Genomic DNA, 16,590 nt, shown 5'->3' on the forward strand with positions numbered 1-16,590 from the left:
TGCCACAAGGATAGGAAAGACAGTTTGGGGAATATAATCAATACTTTTATAAAGATTTTTTTGTAGGGTGTCAGATGGGCATGTGTCTTATTAGGGAGACCACTTCATGGATGGGGTAGATGCCTGACCACTGCACTATACACCTGAAGCTGAAGCTGAATAATATTATATGTCAACTATAATTATATATATATATATATATATATATATATATACATCGTCATGGGATATGGAGTACAGCATAGGGAATAGAGTCAATGGAATTGTAATAGATTTATACGATGTCAGAGGGGTAGTAGATTGGGGGAGGGGGGTTATCACTTTGTGAAGGGTGACATGTCTAACTATTACATTGTTTTGTACACCTGAAACTAATAATAATAAAATAAATAATAAAGAAGTAGATACAATAAAAAGAAAAGAAAACATAGAAATAAAATAGAGAACATGGGATTTGAATACAAGGTAATGCAACACTGAGCTGGCCACTGCTCCACAAGCTTCAGAGAGATGCAGTTGACCACATGGATGCTCAAGATTTACCAGATAGAAACCAGGGCCTTGGGATGATGCATCACAGTGAAAATGGAGAGAAAATTTATCTCCCATTCCCTTCAGCCTTCCATCTCCCATCCGCTGAGGTTCATCCTTCAAGAGTGTTAACTCTCCTTTCCTTCTGGGTTTTAGCACCACTGATGAGTGGATAAACAGAATGCGGCACATCCGTACAACTCAATAGTATTCAGCAATGAAATGGACTGATACCATAACAGCATAGATTGCCTTAACATGTGTACAAAACACCATGCTAAGTGAAGAAAAGCAGACACAAAATACTGTCATATTTGTATTTTATAATTTCATTTATGTGAAATGATCAGAAGTGTCAAATCTACAAAGACAGAAGACAGATCAGTAGTTGCCTGGAGCTTGGAGAGGAGGCAGGAGAGTGATTGTACAAGGGCACAAGGGAACGTTTGGGTGACGGAAATATTTTAAAACTGAGTTGTGGTGATGATTGCACAACATTATAAATTTAAAAATCATTGACTTGCACTTAGCATAAATAAGTTTTATTATATTAAATTATACCATAATAATGTTTCTTTTAAAAAACCCACATACTTAGAGATAGATAGTTTAAGTATGGTATGTAACAAAGTTATTAAATACAAAGGTTTGAAATCTAGGTTAGGAGTGATTCAGAGTGAAAAACCTAAAAAACAAGTAAGAGGTATATCAATGATGCTTAGGAGTTCTATTTCTTTAATCTTACTGGAAAATGGCATAATACCCTTTTAAGGTATCCATTACTGTGTATACTACTTTTAGTATCTCAAATGTAATCAAATTAAATAAGTGTTTATGAACACTGGCTAATTTAAAAGTAAGCACATTCAAATAAGTCTGCCTAATTAAGGCATCCTTGAAGAGGCATTCCTAGATTTCTCAAATGTGTTCTATGTATTGAAGTATTAGAATTAGACTGTTTTCTTACAAATAACACTGATCATACTTGGTATAAATGCTTATGCCTGATGCAACTATTTTAATTTTTAAAACTATATATTATTATATTTAGGAATAGTTCAATAGATCAAGGGGAGATTGGCTTTGATGTAACAATAAAGAACATCTGTTAAGAACTTTAGTCATGAGGGTCCTGTTATCAAATACTCTTATGTAATGGTCATAATGTCCATTCATCCTATAAATAGTTAATGAGTATCTAGTAGATACCAGACACAGTAATAAGAAACAAATATATTTAAAAATGTGAAGAGTGACAAGTGCTATGTAGAGAATTTAAATTAGAAAAAGTGACTGGATGGTCTTGTTGGGGAAGTCCTCTCTGGAGAGGTGACATTTAAGTGGAGGACTGGATGAGAAGATCCACCCAAATATGTGACAATCCGGAGAAGAGTATTTCAGGCTGACAGGGCAAAGACCTAAGGCAAGAATAAAGGAATGAGTGAAAAAATCAAAAGTGTGCCTTTTTGGTATGCTCAAAAAAGGCCAGTGTGGCTAGAGCCTAGTGGGTGTGAGGAAGGGGCGCAAGCAGGGAGCAGACCATACACCACTTCAGGTCAGGTGTTCCTGTTTTCTCAAAGCAAGGTAAGACGTTGGTTTTAAGCAGTGATGAGATACGATCTAATTTATATTTTTAAATAAAATAATATATTGTGTGGATAATTTTGGACGGTCAACAGTGGAAGTCGAGACTATTACAGTAGTCCAGGTGAGAGATGATGGATTTGAATAACAAAAAGCAATGGATGAGGAGGAAAACAGATTCACAATAGTATATATTTGAAGTAGTGCAACAAGACTTGCTGAGAGATTGGTGTTCCGTGGACAGGAAAAGAAATTAATGAGGAATAATCTCTAGGTTTTAGACTATTGGAGAGAAGAAGGTTGCAGGGAGTGGGAAAATTAAGAATGCTATTCTTAATTTCTGGCATAGTTAAGATGCCTAGGGAACATCTCTGGAACTGTCAGATGAGCAGTTCTCTCTCTCTCTCTCTCTCTCTCTCTCTCTCTCTCCCCCCCCCCTATTTTTCAGAGATGCACCAAGCTTTAAAATGCATGTGTTACCCAGTGCTGATAAATGAATGTATGTCTTCTCTCCCGTCTAGGATGCATATTTCTTTCCACTTCTTATGAATGTCTCCCGGTAATTAGAAGAATTAGGTACAAAGTAAATACAGAGATACATGCTTATGGACAGATGCTGAGAGATGAATGACTGAGTGGATGTCTAGATCAGTGAATGTTTAGAAATAGATAATAAGCCTCTGGGTATTGAATAGTTCAGAGGCCAGTGTCAGTGATTAACCCTAGTCATTCTCAGAAATATATTTCTGAAGCTGAGCTTTAGAAGATCATGAGTGTTAAAGAAAAAGATGAAAAGAAATAAAATTTGCATCAAGTATATATTTTTAAATACAAGGTATAGAAAACAATCTCTTCCAAAGGGGAAAAAAACCCTAAATTTATTAGCCTTTAAAAACATGCTCATCCATTTCTCTAACTCATTTTCAAATATTCAGGAACTATTGCTTCTCTGTTGTGTGTAAATGGTCAGACATCCCACCCACTTAATGTTTTTCTGACTCAGGAGTCTTTTGAAACTTTCAAACATAGTCTCCTGGCTTGAAATATACATATTCCTAGTTAAACACCTCTCTTACCCTGTTCACTGATCCCACTCCACAAAATAAGAGAAAAGAAGACAATGGCTGCTATTCACTTCTTTTGTTCAATCTGACAGATCTGAACCAAGGAGACCTAAAAACTTCTTGGAATTAAAAATTGGGCATGCATATATAAACTTTTATTATCCTCAAGTCAATTATGTTGTGTTTGTAAGACAAAAGAAGGTAATATGCCTAAGGATATAAATTTATCTCTGTTTCAGATAGCTGGCTTAGTCCAACAGTAATAGACATGTCAGATATTATAATACTTAGCATATTTCCTAATGTACAAAATGATAAGATTTCAGTTGTCGTGCTTTAAGGACATGAGCCATAATCTCATTATCGTCTCCCTAAATCAATCATCATATCCTGGATATTAACTCCATACTAATAACACCAGATACAGTAATGAGTATGAGGTGAGAGAAAAGTTCCATGACTCATCATTGAGCCAGAAAACAATGATGCAAGCTAAACATCAATTTAATTACTGGTGAACTCAGTATAGCCAAATACAACACACATTGTCTATGCCTGGTCTTACAGAGCTAAATGAAGAATAATGGTGCATATTCATAGGACCCGATGTTTCTAAAATACACAAAGTAAATGTGAATAATTGAGAGAAAGTTAACAAAAATAAGCCAGTTCTATGGCATTTCAAGCATTATATAATTAGGTAATGTTCCTTATAACAGTTTCAGAATATAACCAATGGTTTACTTTACAGTGTGACATTTTATAGACAAGACTAAAATGTAAAACACATAAAATTCACTTACCTGCATCTGTTCAGGGGTCAGCTATGTATATATAATTTTTCTTTTTCTCACATGAGAGTCAGGTGCCTTTGTGGTGGTTAAAACTGAAAAGCAAGATTGCACAGTGATTATGAGAAAGGATCCCGAGAGCAGATTGACCCAGGATTTGAACATTTGCTCTGCTATGCATTAGCTGTATGATCTTAGTCTATGTCCTTAGTCTCTGACTCTCTCTTTACCCATCTGCTAATTGAAGAAATAATAATACAGTACTTACTCCATGGTGTTATTATGAGGTTTAAATATGGTACTACATGTGAACATATTTAGCACAGTGCTTAGAATGTAATCACCTCTAAGTGAATGTCAAAGTGCAGTAAGCCTCAAGGAATGTGGGTAATGCATAAAGAAATGACAGTTACAAAGGAATGTAAATTACATCAAAATTTTCCACCTTAAGGGTGGTTTTGTTTGGCTTACAGGATTCAGATTTGGGGTCGTGCTTTACCCTTCCTATCCTTGAGTTGTTTGTTCTTATGAAGACCTTTGGAGGCCCAGAGGAGACCCCTTAAACCTAGGGTCACCTGGATCAAATCAGGTTTTGACATTCCAAGTCCCCACACAAGCAGTGAAGGCCCTGGGACTTCAACCTAAGTCTAATGTTCTGAGGGATGTGGAAGGGCCTGAAGGACCCGGATGTTAAACCAAACCAGGTGACAGCGCAGTTCTGAATGCAGTCCATGAGGACACGTGAAAGTCTCCTTACACTCTGAAGATGGGAAAAAACCTTCTATTAAGTAAGAAAGTCATAGGTCTAGGTTTGCCCAGAACAACTTCAGTTTAGGCTAATTGTCCTGGTATTTTTATTAATAGTTTCCCTGTTTATTCTCAAGTGTCACAATTTGGATGGTAAATTATATTGTCAACTCTATGCAGGCTCCGAAAACACTCAGCCTAAAACTTTTACTGGTTTGTGTAGCCTTTCTTAAAGTTAATTGCCATATTCACAAATCATAAAATATGTGCTATTTTAGTAAGAAATGCACAAATAAAACTGCTTCTTTGGTCACTGCATTCATTCATCTGTAACCATATTCTAGCAATCCATCTTTGGAAGCTGAAGGCAGAATTTTATTTTTAGGTTCTTAGTCTTCATTAGGGGAAAATAAAAAAAACTAACACATAATTTATTTTGTTTCCCCCCGCCCTCCCACCCCCCCCACACACACACACACACACAAAACCACAAACTTCATGAGCCTTATATTTTCTGCCTGTGGAGTAAAGGAATTAAGAACATGTCTTTAACACTTTTTAAAAAGCCCCTTTTTAAAAATACAAGCCTTTTGGCCTTGGTTCTCCAGCCCTCCTAGATATGCTCTGTGCTTTCAGTATATGAACTTGAACATCGGTGTTTTGTATTTTTTTTTTGTATGGGACTTTACCCTTAAATAGATTATTCACCCTTAATCAGCCGAACTTTGTTTAACTTTTGTGTCCCAGACTATCTTTGCAATTCAGTCAAGATTGTTTCCTTACTAATAATAGTCACATGCTGCTCTCACAAATTTCTGTTTTTATCAATAATAGATTAACCATAAAATCAACTACTGAATGGTGAATGCTTTGAGTTAAGAGGCGGACAGTGTTGAGATGCTATTTTCAACATTTTTTTCATTGCAGGCAAATAGTCCTCTTTTCTCAGAATCTTGAACGTGTGTTTACATTATTGTATAACCAAATGCCTTTATCCATCTTCAAGTTCCAGAAAAATATTTCCATGTGTTAATTTGACCAATAGATTTTTCTCCTCTATGCATTATGAGTTATTCTCCTTCTGTTATCTAAACCCCATGTGGTATTTTAGTAAATGATTTTCTAAGACAAGTTTTCCCATCTGTTTTGACTCTTGAAAAAGAGGGATTGCCTAAAATTATGGATTTTAGTCACCTGGCAGCTGTTGTTTGGATACAGTAGTCCCCCCTCATCCATGGTTTTACTTTCTGTGGTTTCAGTTACCCATGGTTAACCTTGGTCTGAAAATATTAAGTGGAAAATTCCAGAAGTAAACAGTTCATAAGTTTTAAATTGTGCTCTGTTCAGAGTAGAGTGATGGACTCTCATGAAATCTCACTCCGTCCCACCTGGGATGTGAATCAGCCCTTTGTCCACCATATCCACATTTCATATGCCATCCACCCATTAATCACTTATTAGCTGTCTTGGTTATCAGACTGGTTATCAGAGAGAGAGAGACCACATTCACATAGCTTTATTACAGCATATATTGTTATAATTGTTTTATTTTATTATTAGTTATTATTGGTCATCTCTTACTATGCCTAATTTATAAATCAAACTTCATCATAGGTATGTATGTATAGAAAAAAATCCTAGTATATATAAGGTCCAGTACTAGCCATGGTTTCAAGAAGCCAGGGGTCTTGGAGTGTGTTCCCTGTGGATAATGGAGGACTATGTGTTTAGTTTACTCTTCTCGCCCCACTTTCATCATGGGATGTGCTGAGCTTGCACACGGCTACATGCAAACCTTGCACCGCCACCTGTGTTGCTGCAGCGTCATTGAAAATCACTGTGGTAACTGATGTTGCCCCACAGCAAACGCCCAGGATGGTGAGAATCTATTTTAGTCCAAAAATCTTACTGTTCCTGGAGCAAAGTGACTGAGCTTTCTCAAACTGCAGCCACAGCCCGTAGCCACAGAATGGGCTGCATGGAAACCTGAGGAGCAGAGGACTGCAGGCCTTGCCTCAGTCGCTGTTAGGCTTGTAATTTATGTCTGTGGGGAAGCATAGCCATCAACAGCAATGTCTTTGAAGAGGCAGGATGGCACTCACCATTCTTTGGCCTTCCGCATTGTGTCTGGCTCACCCGTTTTATCTCTAGCCTCTCATAAAAGGCAGATGGAGGGGCGTGTCTCCGTGTAGTTCTTTTAATTATTATTTCTTGGTTCAGGTCATTATTGAGATCTTAGTCCAATTGGAGCTGACTTTGTAAAGGACAGACAAGGAAGAGGACAGAGGCATCTTGCCTGCAGGGCACATCGCTTTGACCAATCAGCCTATACCATCTTCAGTCAACTTGCGTCATTGACAGAGTGCAACAATGCAGTCCCGTAATACTGTCCTAGATAAAAGGCCAGTGGGTGGCCCATCACCTATGCTGCCCTTGAGAAAGTATTCTCAGTTGGAGAATTGATGACTGTATTCTGGTCAGCAAAGTGTGGGCTGGATCCCAGTACAAAATACCTTAAGAACACTTTCTTTTCTTTAATCTGCCTTCGGCTGAACTTGGGTTAAGAAATTAATCAGATGGAGAATGATCACAGATGGGCATTGAATAACAGCCTCTCAACCACCATAAAATTCCTCTTGATTGGGGAAAAAGAGGTAGTTCATATACTTAGATGTGTCAGAAAATATATCATTTAAATGGCTAGATAAGATTGATAGTGAAATATTACTATATGATGTACAAAACAAGCTAAGTGACTCCTATACCTTTAGGATTTATCAATGAGGAGCAATTACAGGGCAACTTTGAAAAAAAAATTAATAAGCAGAACTGCTTATCCATCAGGCTTTCTCTGAGCTGACTCTTTGAAAAACAACATCTGTGGGATTATTTGTTTGTTGTTGCTTTTTTCCCCAATCCAATTTGCTATTGTCAGAACATAGAAAACTGAACTCAAAGTCAAATTCCTTAATAGGATGGCACTTGGACAGCTATTCTGCTTAGTGATCCTAAGCAGTTTAGCAGCAAAGCTGAAATAAGCCCTCTCCTTTTGGGGGAAACAAGCTGGTATTCTGCTGAATGCTACAATTTTACCACTTTGGGGGGAAAAAAAGATGCTTGAGAGACCTAAGAGTATAAAAGCGTTTGAGATCTCAGAAGGAGTTTAAATCAATGCAGTGCCACAGTTACAGAGCAGATGAAAGAGCCTGCTGTCTCAATTGCCAGGAAACTACTTAGAAACTCTCACTTTGATTTCTTCACGTCGTCCGTTGCATTACTGCTAAATGCAATACATAGGGACATCACAACTTTGATGTTGTACAGCTTCAACAAATAGAAACTAATGTGCTAGAACAACTAAGATTTTGTGGTTTTATGTGGATATACAAATATATCCCTATCTAGCTCCCTAGGTGCTATGCCTCTCCAGGGGCTGTCTTCTCATCTATACCTTTATGAAATTATAATTTGTGTGTGTTATTCATGAATTCTAAGCAGTGCCATATTTATGTAGTACCAAACACTCATAGGGAGATATTGTTATTCTGAATTACTACTTGAACAATGTGTATTGAAACACCAGTTTCAAAAGTACAATGTAGTTTTATACATCTGTTTGTCAGCAGTGGACAGAGCTCAATTCAGTAAGGAATGAATGATTCCAGGCTTTTGGAAAATCTGATGTTTCTAATCAGTGGCGATGTGCAGATGGGGTTGGAAACTACTTTCCTATTCAACAACAGCAGAGGTCTGTTTTCCAGTTTTCGTAGTAAACCTTCCGTTGGTCATCCAATTATTAAGATCCTACCTTTTAAAGATCTGTGGATTTTTGCCATTATTCATTAAATAAATTTGAAATCATTTTGTAATAATATGCTTCTTATTGAAAATTATAAATATGTGCTTATTTAGTTATGTGAGCCATCAGATTGAATATTTTGAAATTTACAAAAATAAGAGAACAGATCAAAAGGTCTGACTCTGATCATTGGCTCTACCACCTACTAATCTTTTGAGTTGGGGCATGGAGTTGAGTGTTGAGATTTGATTTCCTCACTTTCCTAAATGCCTAATAGCACCTTCTCTGTCTTCCTCTCAGAACTGGTGTGTGGACTAAGTAAGATGGTACTGGAGAGGCAGTGCTATCGTAGAGAGGGCTGCAGACCAGGTGGGGACCAGGGCCTCCAACTAGCTGTGTGACCATGGACAGATCATCTCACCCCTGCTGAAGTCCTAAGTTGTGAAATAAGGCTGGTCTGAAAAATGCCTACGTTTCCTTGTATCTCATTGGTCAGCTTGCTCTGACGACTGTAAATCACTGTTTGAATACTTTACAATACCCAGCTTTGAAAATTATAAAGCATTAAGAAAATATGATAGACGCCATACATTGTTTAAACAGTTTAACCCTTTATCAAAATAGATTAGTAAGGAGAGATCATAGCATTACTTTTTTTTTTTTGAGAAATCTTTAAGAATTAGATGGATAATCTTCCTTATTCAGTATTTCCCCTATGGTCCGTGTTCGTCGAAGACTCTTGAACTTCTTCCAGCTACATAAGACTCTGTCATAAGGGTAATTTTGAATATGATAAGCATTGCAGGAGAATTTCCATTTTTGCTTAAGTGTAGTTACTCTCCAACAAATCCTTTTACTAATGAGTTGACAAAAACTTTGAAACTACTTTGGACTTCAATTGTAAACATATATTTTACTTGCATATAGCTTCACACACACACACATTTCTAAGACCTGGAGTGTAGTTTGTCCACTTTTGCAGTAAGAAATGAAACGGGATAAATATGATCATGGGTCCGTCTCAGTTGTGTCTAAACTTCAAGATCACGATTTAAAAACCTTGTCACATTTTAAAATATCATTTGAAAGATAGGCTGCTGTAATATACAAATTCGCATGCCAGCCCCACACTGTTCTGCTTCTATAGAACTCTTCTTTGCAAGTTATTTACCTGGCATAACTATTTTTAGTACAATTTGGATTTTATTTGCTAACATCCTAGTAAACTCTGTTTTACATTTCAAAGAAGTTGGATTTTTCTTTGCACGCAAAACTTGCCCTTTTGATCTCAACTCAGCACTTTAAATTCCCGCTTACCTGATAATAACTCTGAGGTTTAGTACCATTCTGAGCTTGTCTGAGCTTTGTAATTTCCATAGCACTTTCACCTACATGATGTAATTTAATCCTCACAACAATAAAGTAGGTACATCATTTACTTTTTTCAAGCTGGGAGGTGGGAGGGGATTACTCAAGAGGCTAAATGACTAGCCTCAGTCACTCAGCTGCTGAGTGAGAGAGCTGGGTCTCAGACATGTCTTCTGACAAGACCAAAGCTATTTTGAGATGATTACTTCATGTAAATAAAAATAAGGTCCATGACCTTCCTTTACTGCACTGGACCAAAAAAGTTTTTGATTTAAAATATTGTTCCTGCCTAATTCATGCTCTGAGTTTTCATATTATGAAATCTATTTTTGGTGCCAATCCAGCTTACTAAGTACTAGCTACTATTTTAAGCACTTAAATATATTGCGTTTTAGTTCCCTATGTGCTAAGTATTTAATCTCCATTTTTAAGTAAAGACAGTTGCTCATACTTACACAGCTAAGAGGTCGTTTAAACCCGATTTGGCCTGACTTCTACGTGCATATGCTTAACCTTTAGGCTATGCTACTTGATATGGCATAAAAACCACTAGATTTGACTAAGAAATAGTTCTTCAAGTGCGAACTCTTCCCAGTTTCAAAGTAAGAAAATTACCCTCTCTCCTGCCTAACTCATAGGTTTATTCTGAGTATTTAGGTAATAATATGTACAAAGGAGATTTTAAAAGTGTAAATCACAAAAAGTAATCTTTTATGGGATGTAGCTATGATGAAATATTTGGTTGTCATTGTTCATTGGAAAATAAAGATAATTAACAACTGAAAAATAATTATCCAAAAAAAAGTGTAAATCACCATAAATAGTAAATTTACTAGTAATGTGGTTAATCTCATTTAACGAGAAATAATGAGAAAGGAATAGCACCCCTAACCCCCTGTCATCTCTCAGGTATTTGTACAGCTGCTTGCATAGATAGGCTTTAATTAAATGTGCCTGTACCTAAAGTGAAACTTCAGGGCACTGTGTCACACCTTTGGAGAAGACTATTCCGGAGCGATGGGAGCTTCACAGCATACCTCAAATCATGAAGCCACCACCTCACCGGCTCAGCCCCTGCAAGGCACTGGTCCTGCAGAGACTCCAGGGGCCCCGACTTAAGGGCTCTCTGTCGGGGTCTTCACGTTTGTAGAAATAATTAATGGCGGCAAGGGTCCCTATAATGGCACCTGATACCCTGCTGTGAAGAAAGATAAACCAGCCTTCACCATAAAGAACTTACAAATTATACTAAGCAAACATGTTAACAGCTATTAAGGATCCTAATCAGAGCTGTTAAACAAACAATTAAGAGATGTCATATAAAACACACCCATTTAGGAATAGCAGCTACATGTTTGGGGTTTTAAAAAGAACCATTTACCTTTGAGATAGAAAGAAAGCCCTCTGTAAAGTGTCAAGTTTCGGCAAGAACAAGGCACCTTTTAGAGCAAATCTATTTTGTGAACCTCAAATCCCATGGACAAAGCCCTGTTCCCAGTGGTGTGCTTACCCCCTAAGATTTATTTTGGGTCACATTACTATTTAATCAGAAAATGACTCTTGTTTTTTCAGACATAACTTATTATTATAAGTAGTGCTGCTTTAAAGGGCCATGAAAATGTTGCTACAATCTAATAGTAAAAATTAAGAAGTAGTTATTTGTTTGGAAGAAGTCTACTTGGCAGACAGCGTTTCAGGTTAAGATGTGCTTCATCCTCGCTGGTGCTTAAAACCTTGCTATTCAAAGTGTGGCCAGCGCAGCAGCAGCACCGAGGAGCTTGTCACAAATGTAGGATCTTGGGCCTCACTCTAAACATACAGAATCAGGATATGCACTTGAATAAGGCCCTCAGATAATTTATATGGATATCAAAAATTTAAAAGAAAATATCAATGTGCAAAGTTGCTACTCCCAGAAATTCTGATAGGAAAATTAATGTTTAATCTTGTTGCGAAGTAAAAATTAAACTACTCACTTTAGGAAGGTGTAGAAATCGTGTGACATTTGTCTTATGATTGAATGTATCTGAAGTGGTCCCCTTCGGCATCCATGCCTGATGGTGGCTTCCAGGGTTTCCGGCATAGCACACCATCCCAGCCACGTTCAGTCGCCATCTTGTAGTCTTTACCTTTCTGATTGCTAAACCCAACGGCCACTTTCCAGCTCCGATGCTATTGGCCTTCATACAGCACTTGACCTCGTCCTTGATGTTCTCTTGGATTGCTTCTGCTCGGGGTCTTTCATGATCTTCCTTAGCCATCCTTTTAAATACTCTTGTTCTCAAAATTCCACACATGGCCTTCTTTTCCATACACATTGTAGAATCACTACCACTTCTTGCTCAGAGGTATATATTTTTTACTGTCCTTTCTCTTTCTACTTCCTATTTCCTGCCTGGGAACCCCATAGTGTCTTTTCAATAAATTCTCTCAACCAGCCTATCAACAGCTAGGTATCAGATTGTATGCTAGGCATAAGGGTTACATTGAATTTTATTAATTAAAGACCCAGAGGCTTTAAGAGACCTTGAAACAGAATCTAATTTATTCTCCTATTTTCAGGTATTTCCTCATTTTCATTCCTGTATGACAAGATTTTTCTTTATTGCCTGCCACTGCCAGGCACCATGATATATGCTAAGAATTTAATACCTGGGAAAATGGGATAGAAATGAGCTTTGCTTTGCTTAGTTTTGTTTGGATAGCTGTTTTTTTGGACTGATTTGGGATATAGATGAGAAGAGATATTGAATTCTGTTATGCAAATTTTGGATTTGAAGTGATGGAGGGTCATCTTAGGTGAAGAGGTCCTATTGGCAGTTGTCAATGAATCTCTAGAGTCCACATATGGTGTCAGAATTGGAGAGGGGTCTTGTAAATAATCAGCCTAGAAATATGTACCTAATTCAAGCTCTCACTCAAATCCTAACACAGACTCTCAAGTGTATTTTTCTTGGAAGAATCCTAATTTCTCAGATTCAAACTTTCTTACCTCTAGAATTTTTTTAATCTCTATTTTCTGATATATAATTACTCAAATTAAAATATCTCTCCTGAATTATCCATTCATTCAATGTATATTTATTGAGAGCCAGAATAAGTGAAAAACCCTGTGCTAGTCATTGGTGATAACTTGGTGACTAAGCTAAATACAGGTTTTCCCTCCTGAGGTTTCGGTCTATTTGGGTAGTGAACTGTCAATCAAATAATCATGCAATAATTATCAACCAAAGATGTATGAATAAAAGAAAGCATTAACTATTCTGGGCTCCTTCTTAAAGAAGTGATATTTACCCTGAGACTGAGGAAGGCCTGGTAGTTAGCCATCTGTACATGATAAAGGCCTTGTAGGCAGCAAGATCTTATAAAAAGGTCTTAAAGCAAAGAAATAATAATTAGGCAAATTTGAGAAAAAGAGGAAAGACTTGGGTGATTGGAGCAGAATGAATGAAAAGGAGAACAATAGATGAGGCTGAAGAGGTAAGCAGTGGTCAGTGGTAGTTGATAACTGATGAACACCATTCCAGCCTCAGTTAGACCTCTGTCAGACATAAGAACCACCCTCAGGCAACACATCCCAATGGAGGAAAATGAGAGTGATAAAATGTCTGTCCTTATTTTCTGCCAAATTTGACTCCTTGGAAATTCAACTGATTGGATCTGATTTTTAACAGCCATATGAGATATACATTGCATACAATAAACTGTGCATATTTAAAGTGTACAATTTGATAAGTTTTGAAATATGTATACACCTGGAAGATCATCACCACGTCAAGTTTATGAAAGTATTCATTGTCCCTGAAGGTGTTTCCTTGAGCCCCTTTGCTATCCCTCCTTCCCCACCACCCCCATCTCCAGGCAATGACTGATCAGTTCATGGCACATAAAATGAATTTTGTTGAATAAATGAAAAGTGAGCCTGGAGAATAGCCCTTGGTTTGATATTTGTTGGTTGCTCTGTCTTTTCTAGGTATGCAGTGCTGTTCAGAATCAGGATTTCACTGTGATCGAAGACTACTGCACTGGTCTCAGAGCCCTGCTTTATCTGAAAAGCATTGAAGAACTACAAGACTGGGATGGGCAGAGTCCAGCAACTATGAGCCACCAGAAAGGAAAACCAGTTCCTCGAATTGCTGAACTCACAGGAAAGGTATGTGCTCACCTATTCTGTGCTGCCCTTGGGAACTCTGCCTAGATCACTTTGTATTTGAGGTCTTGCTTCCCTCCCACTTTCTGACTAACAGGAATCATGGTGCCTGTTGGATGTGATTTCTACAATAGAATCATTCTAAAGGAGGCTTGATTACAGCTATATGATAGTCTGTGAGTTACATTTTTATAAAACCAATATAACGCAAGGTCGCATAAAAGAAAAAGATTGACGTGTGTGTGTGTGAAGTGCCCCCAAATTCTTGCTTACTGTGGTGATGACTGGCATTTATTCCAGTGGGAGGCTGGAGATTTCTTTATTCTTTAACAAGCTCTGGAAATTATAACATTCCCTTTCTATTTTCAAGATAATCAAATCACTGGAGCCCTGAATAATATGATGAAGTTTTTAAAATTAAAATTGAATCAGTATCTTTTGTAACTGTTTCTGCTATGTGGTTAAACCTGGGCTCAAAAGGTTATGTCCCAACTTGCTCAGAACTGCTATTTTCAGAGAAATATACACTACATTTACATTTTGTATAATATGGTGATTTTAGCAAATCTTTTCTAAAACAACATTCAGCATTTCGCCTTTGTATTTCCTTGGTATTATTCTAAATAGACAACCATTGTCAGAAGACATTTCTTGAGTCCTGAATGAGGGGAGGAAAAAATTATAATTCTTAGTCTTTTCAGCTTGTCACTACATCAATAATTAACTTTTAAAAAAAAGAGGCAAGTATAAAAAAGATTCTTTAAGAAAGCATTTAATAATTCAAATGAATCCTAACTTGAAACAGGTCACATGAAAAAGAATAGAAAACAAAAACCCTGGGTACTCTGTCTTGGATGGCAGGGTTAGGGACTCAAAGAATAAGAAAACATCATATAACTGACTTACATTTGGTTAGTGTTCGTGGAAAATATATCACTTCTTCTAACAGATAGCCAAAAATAAGAGCTTCTTAAAGGATAATTTGTATAATTTCAAGTATGGTAATGAAAAACAAAAGGGAGAAAGAAATAAAATCTTACAGTGTGGATTCCAGGAAAACATGGTGATGAATGACTCCATGAGTGGCAATCAAACAGAAAGACTGGGTGATATTAATATTTATAATATTGTAATTAGTAAGACTGTGCCTAAGCAGCATTATTAGTATAACTAATCATGTTATCATAAACTGAGTCTGCAGTATTTGGACAGTGAGTATTCTTGCCTGTATCAATGACCATCAATACCCTGAACTTGTTCATAAGTAGAAAAAAAAATCACAAAAGATTTTACACTCATTCAATGTAAATATCTCAAGTAAATTGTGTCTGACATGATAGTTTTGATAGTTTCTGACCATCTATAAAAACATTGTCTTAAATCTGAGTGGTCACCATGCAAGCTGAAATATAAATAGCTGCATTGCACTGTGCCATTTTGTCTTTACAGGAGTTCCACACTCATTTCAAAACTTACGTATTCAAATAAAAGATAGATAATGATGGAGACACTTGTGTCAATGACATAAGTGGAAATTAATTTTCTGATAGTTTGAATCTAGATTCAGACTTTACTATGGTAAGCCCAACCTTCATCAAAATTGTAAGTGTAATTTTTGGCATTATCATTTGTTAAAAAAATTTTTGCCTATGAGATTAGGTTAGCGACTCATTTCTCAACACTGAGTTAAGAAACAAACAGATGGTCTGGTAATAGATCTGTGTTCCTGGATTGTCTGGTGCAGGCTGACCTGACTAAAATATAAGAGACTATCCCCTTCAGGTTAATATTCCTAACATTGAATCAAAACGCTCTGGATCCAAGCTACAGGTGACCTAAATTGTTCATGTTGGTGGCGCTCGAGTGTGTGTGTGTGTGTGTGTATGTGTGTGTGTGTGTGTGTGTGCGCGCGTGTGTGCGTGTGCGTGTGTGTGTGTAGCTGGCTTCTTTAGACAGGAGAGATTTATTTGGAAAGTACAATTGTTACTCTACCTAATCTTTCACTCAGGAGGTCAGGCTAGAATAAATTAGAGTAGAAATTTAGAAGAAACCAATTACAATACGGTGTTTGAAGATGGAGAGAAAATATGACTTTAGCCAGAGAAGCAAGGATTTAGCCAAATTAGTTATGTTATCTTTCAAGTAATCAGTACATTTAATAGAGTCCCCCTACACACACCTCACTTAATTGATTAAACTTTACAAGCAGTGTTTTTCAGGGGGCTTTGGAAGAGCAAGAAGTCAGGCCTTTATAGTTTGCTCTGGTCATATGGTGCAAGTATAAATCTGTGCCTGCAAGTCTGAGAGCGAATCCCATAGGAAGAGCAGTCACCAGTGTTGCCACGCCACAGAGCGGCTGAAGGGTTGGTCTCAAACTGTTGGTACTTAAAAACCACGTGGCATATCTGTGAAAGTGCAGACACCCTGGCCCCATACCCCAAGTCCTGGTTCAACTGGTCAGCGGTAGGTCCCGGTGTCTGCATTTTCACACTGTGATACTGATGGAGGGATCCAAGAATCCGTGTTGCCAAAAGGGATGAAGAAGAGAATAGCAAG

General features: G+C 37.3%; 1 protein-coding gene across 1 annotated transcript in view; it reads left to right on the forward strand.

The window, feature by feature from the left end:
* The window catches only part of DPYD (dihydropyrimidine dehydrogenase), an 870,205-nt gene that overhangs the window by 742,480 nt on the left and 111,135 nt on the right, over positions 1-16,590 (forward strand). Inside the window, exon 23 of the mRNA XM_019648865.1 lies at positions 13,858-14,037. Within this exon, the coding sequence (XP_019504410.1) occupies positions 13,858-14,037 (180 nt within the window). The remainder of the gene's footprint in view (positions 1-13,857; positions 14,038-16,590) is intronic.

The sequence above is a fragment of the Hipposideros armiger genome, unplaced genomic scaffold, assembly GCF_001890085.2.
Source record: "Hipposideros armiger isolate ML-2016 unplaced genomic scaffold, ASM189008v1 scaffold_127, whole genome shotgun sequence".
Taxonomy (NCBI): Eukaryota; Metazoa; Chordata; class Mammalia; order Chiroptera; family Hipposideridae; genus Hipposideros; species Hipposideros armiger.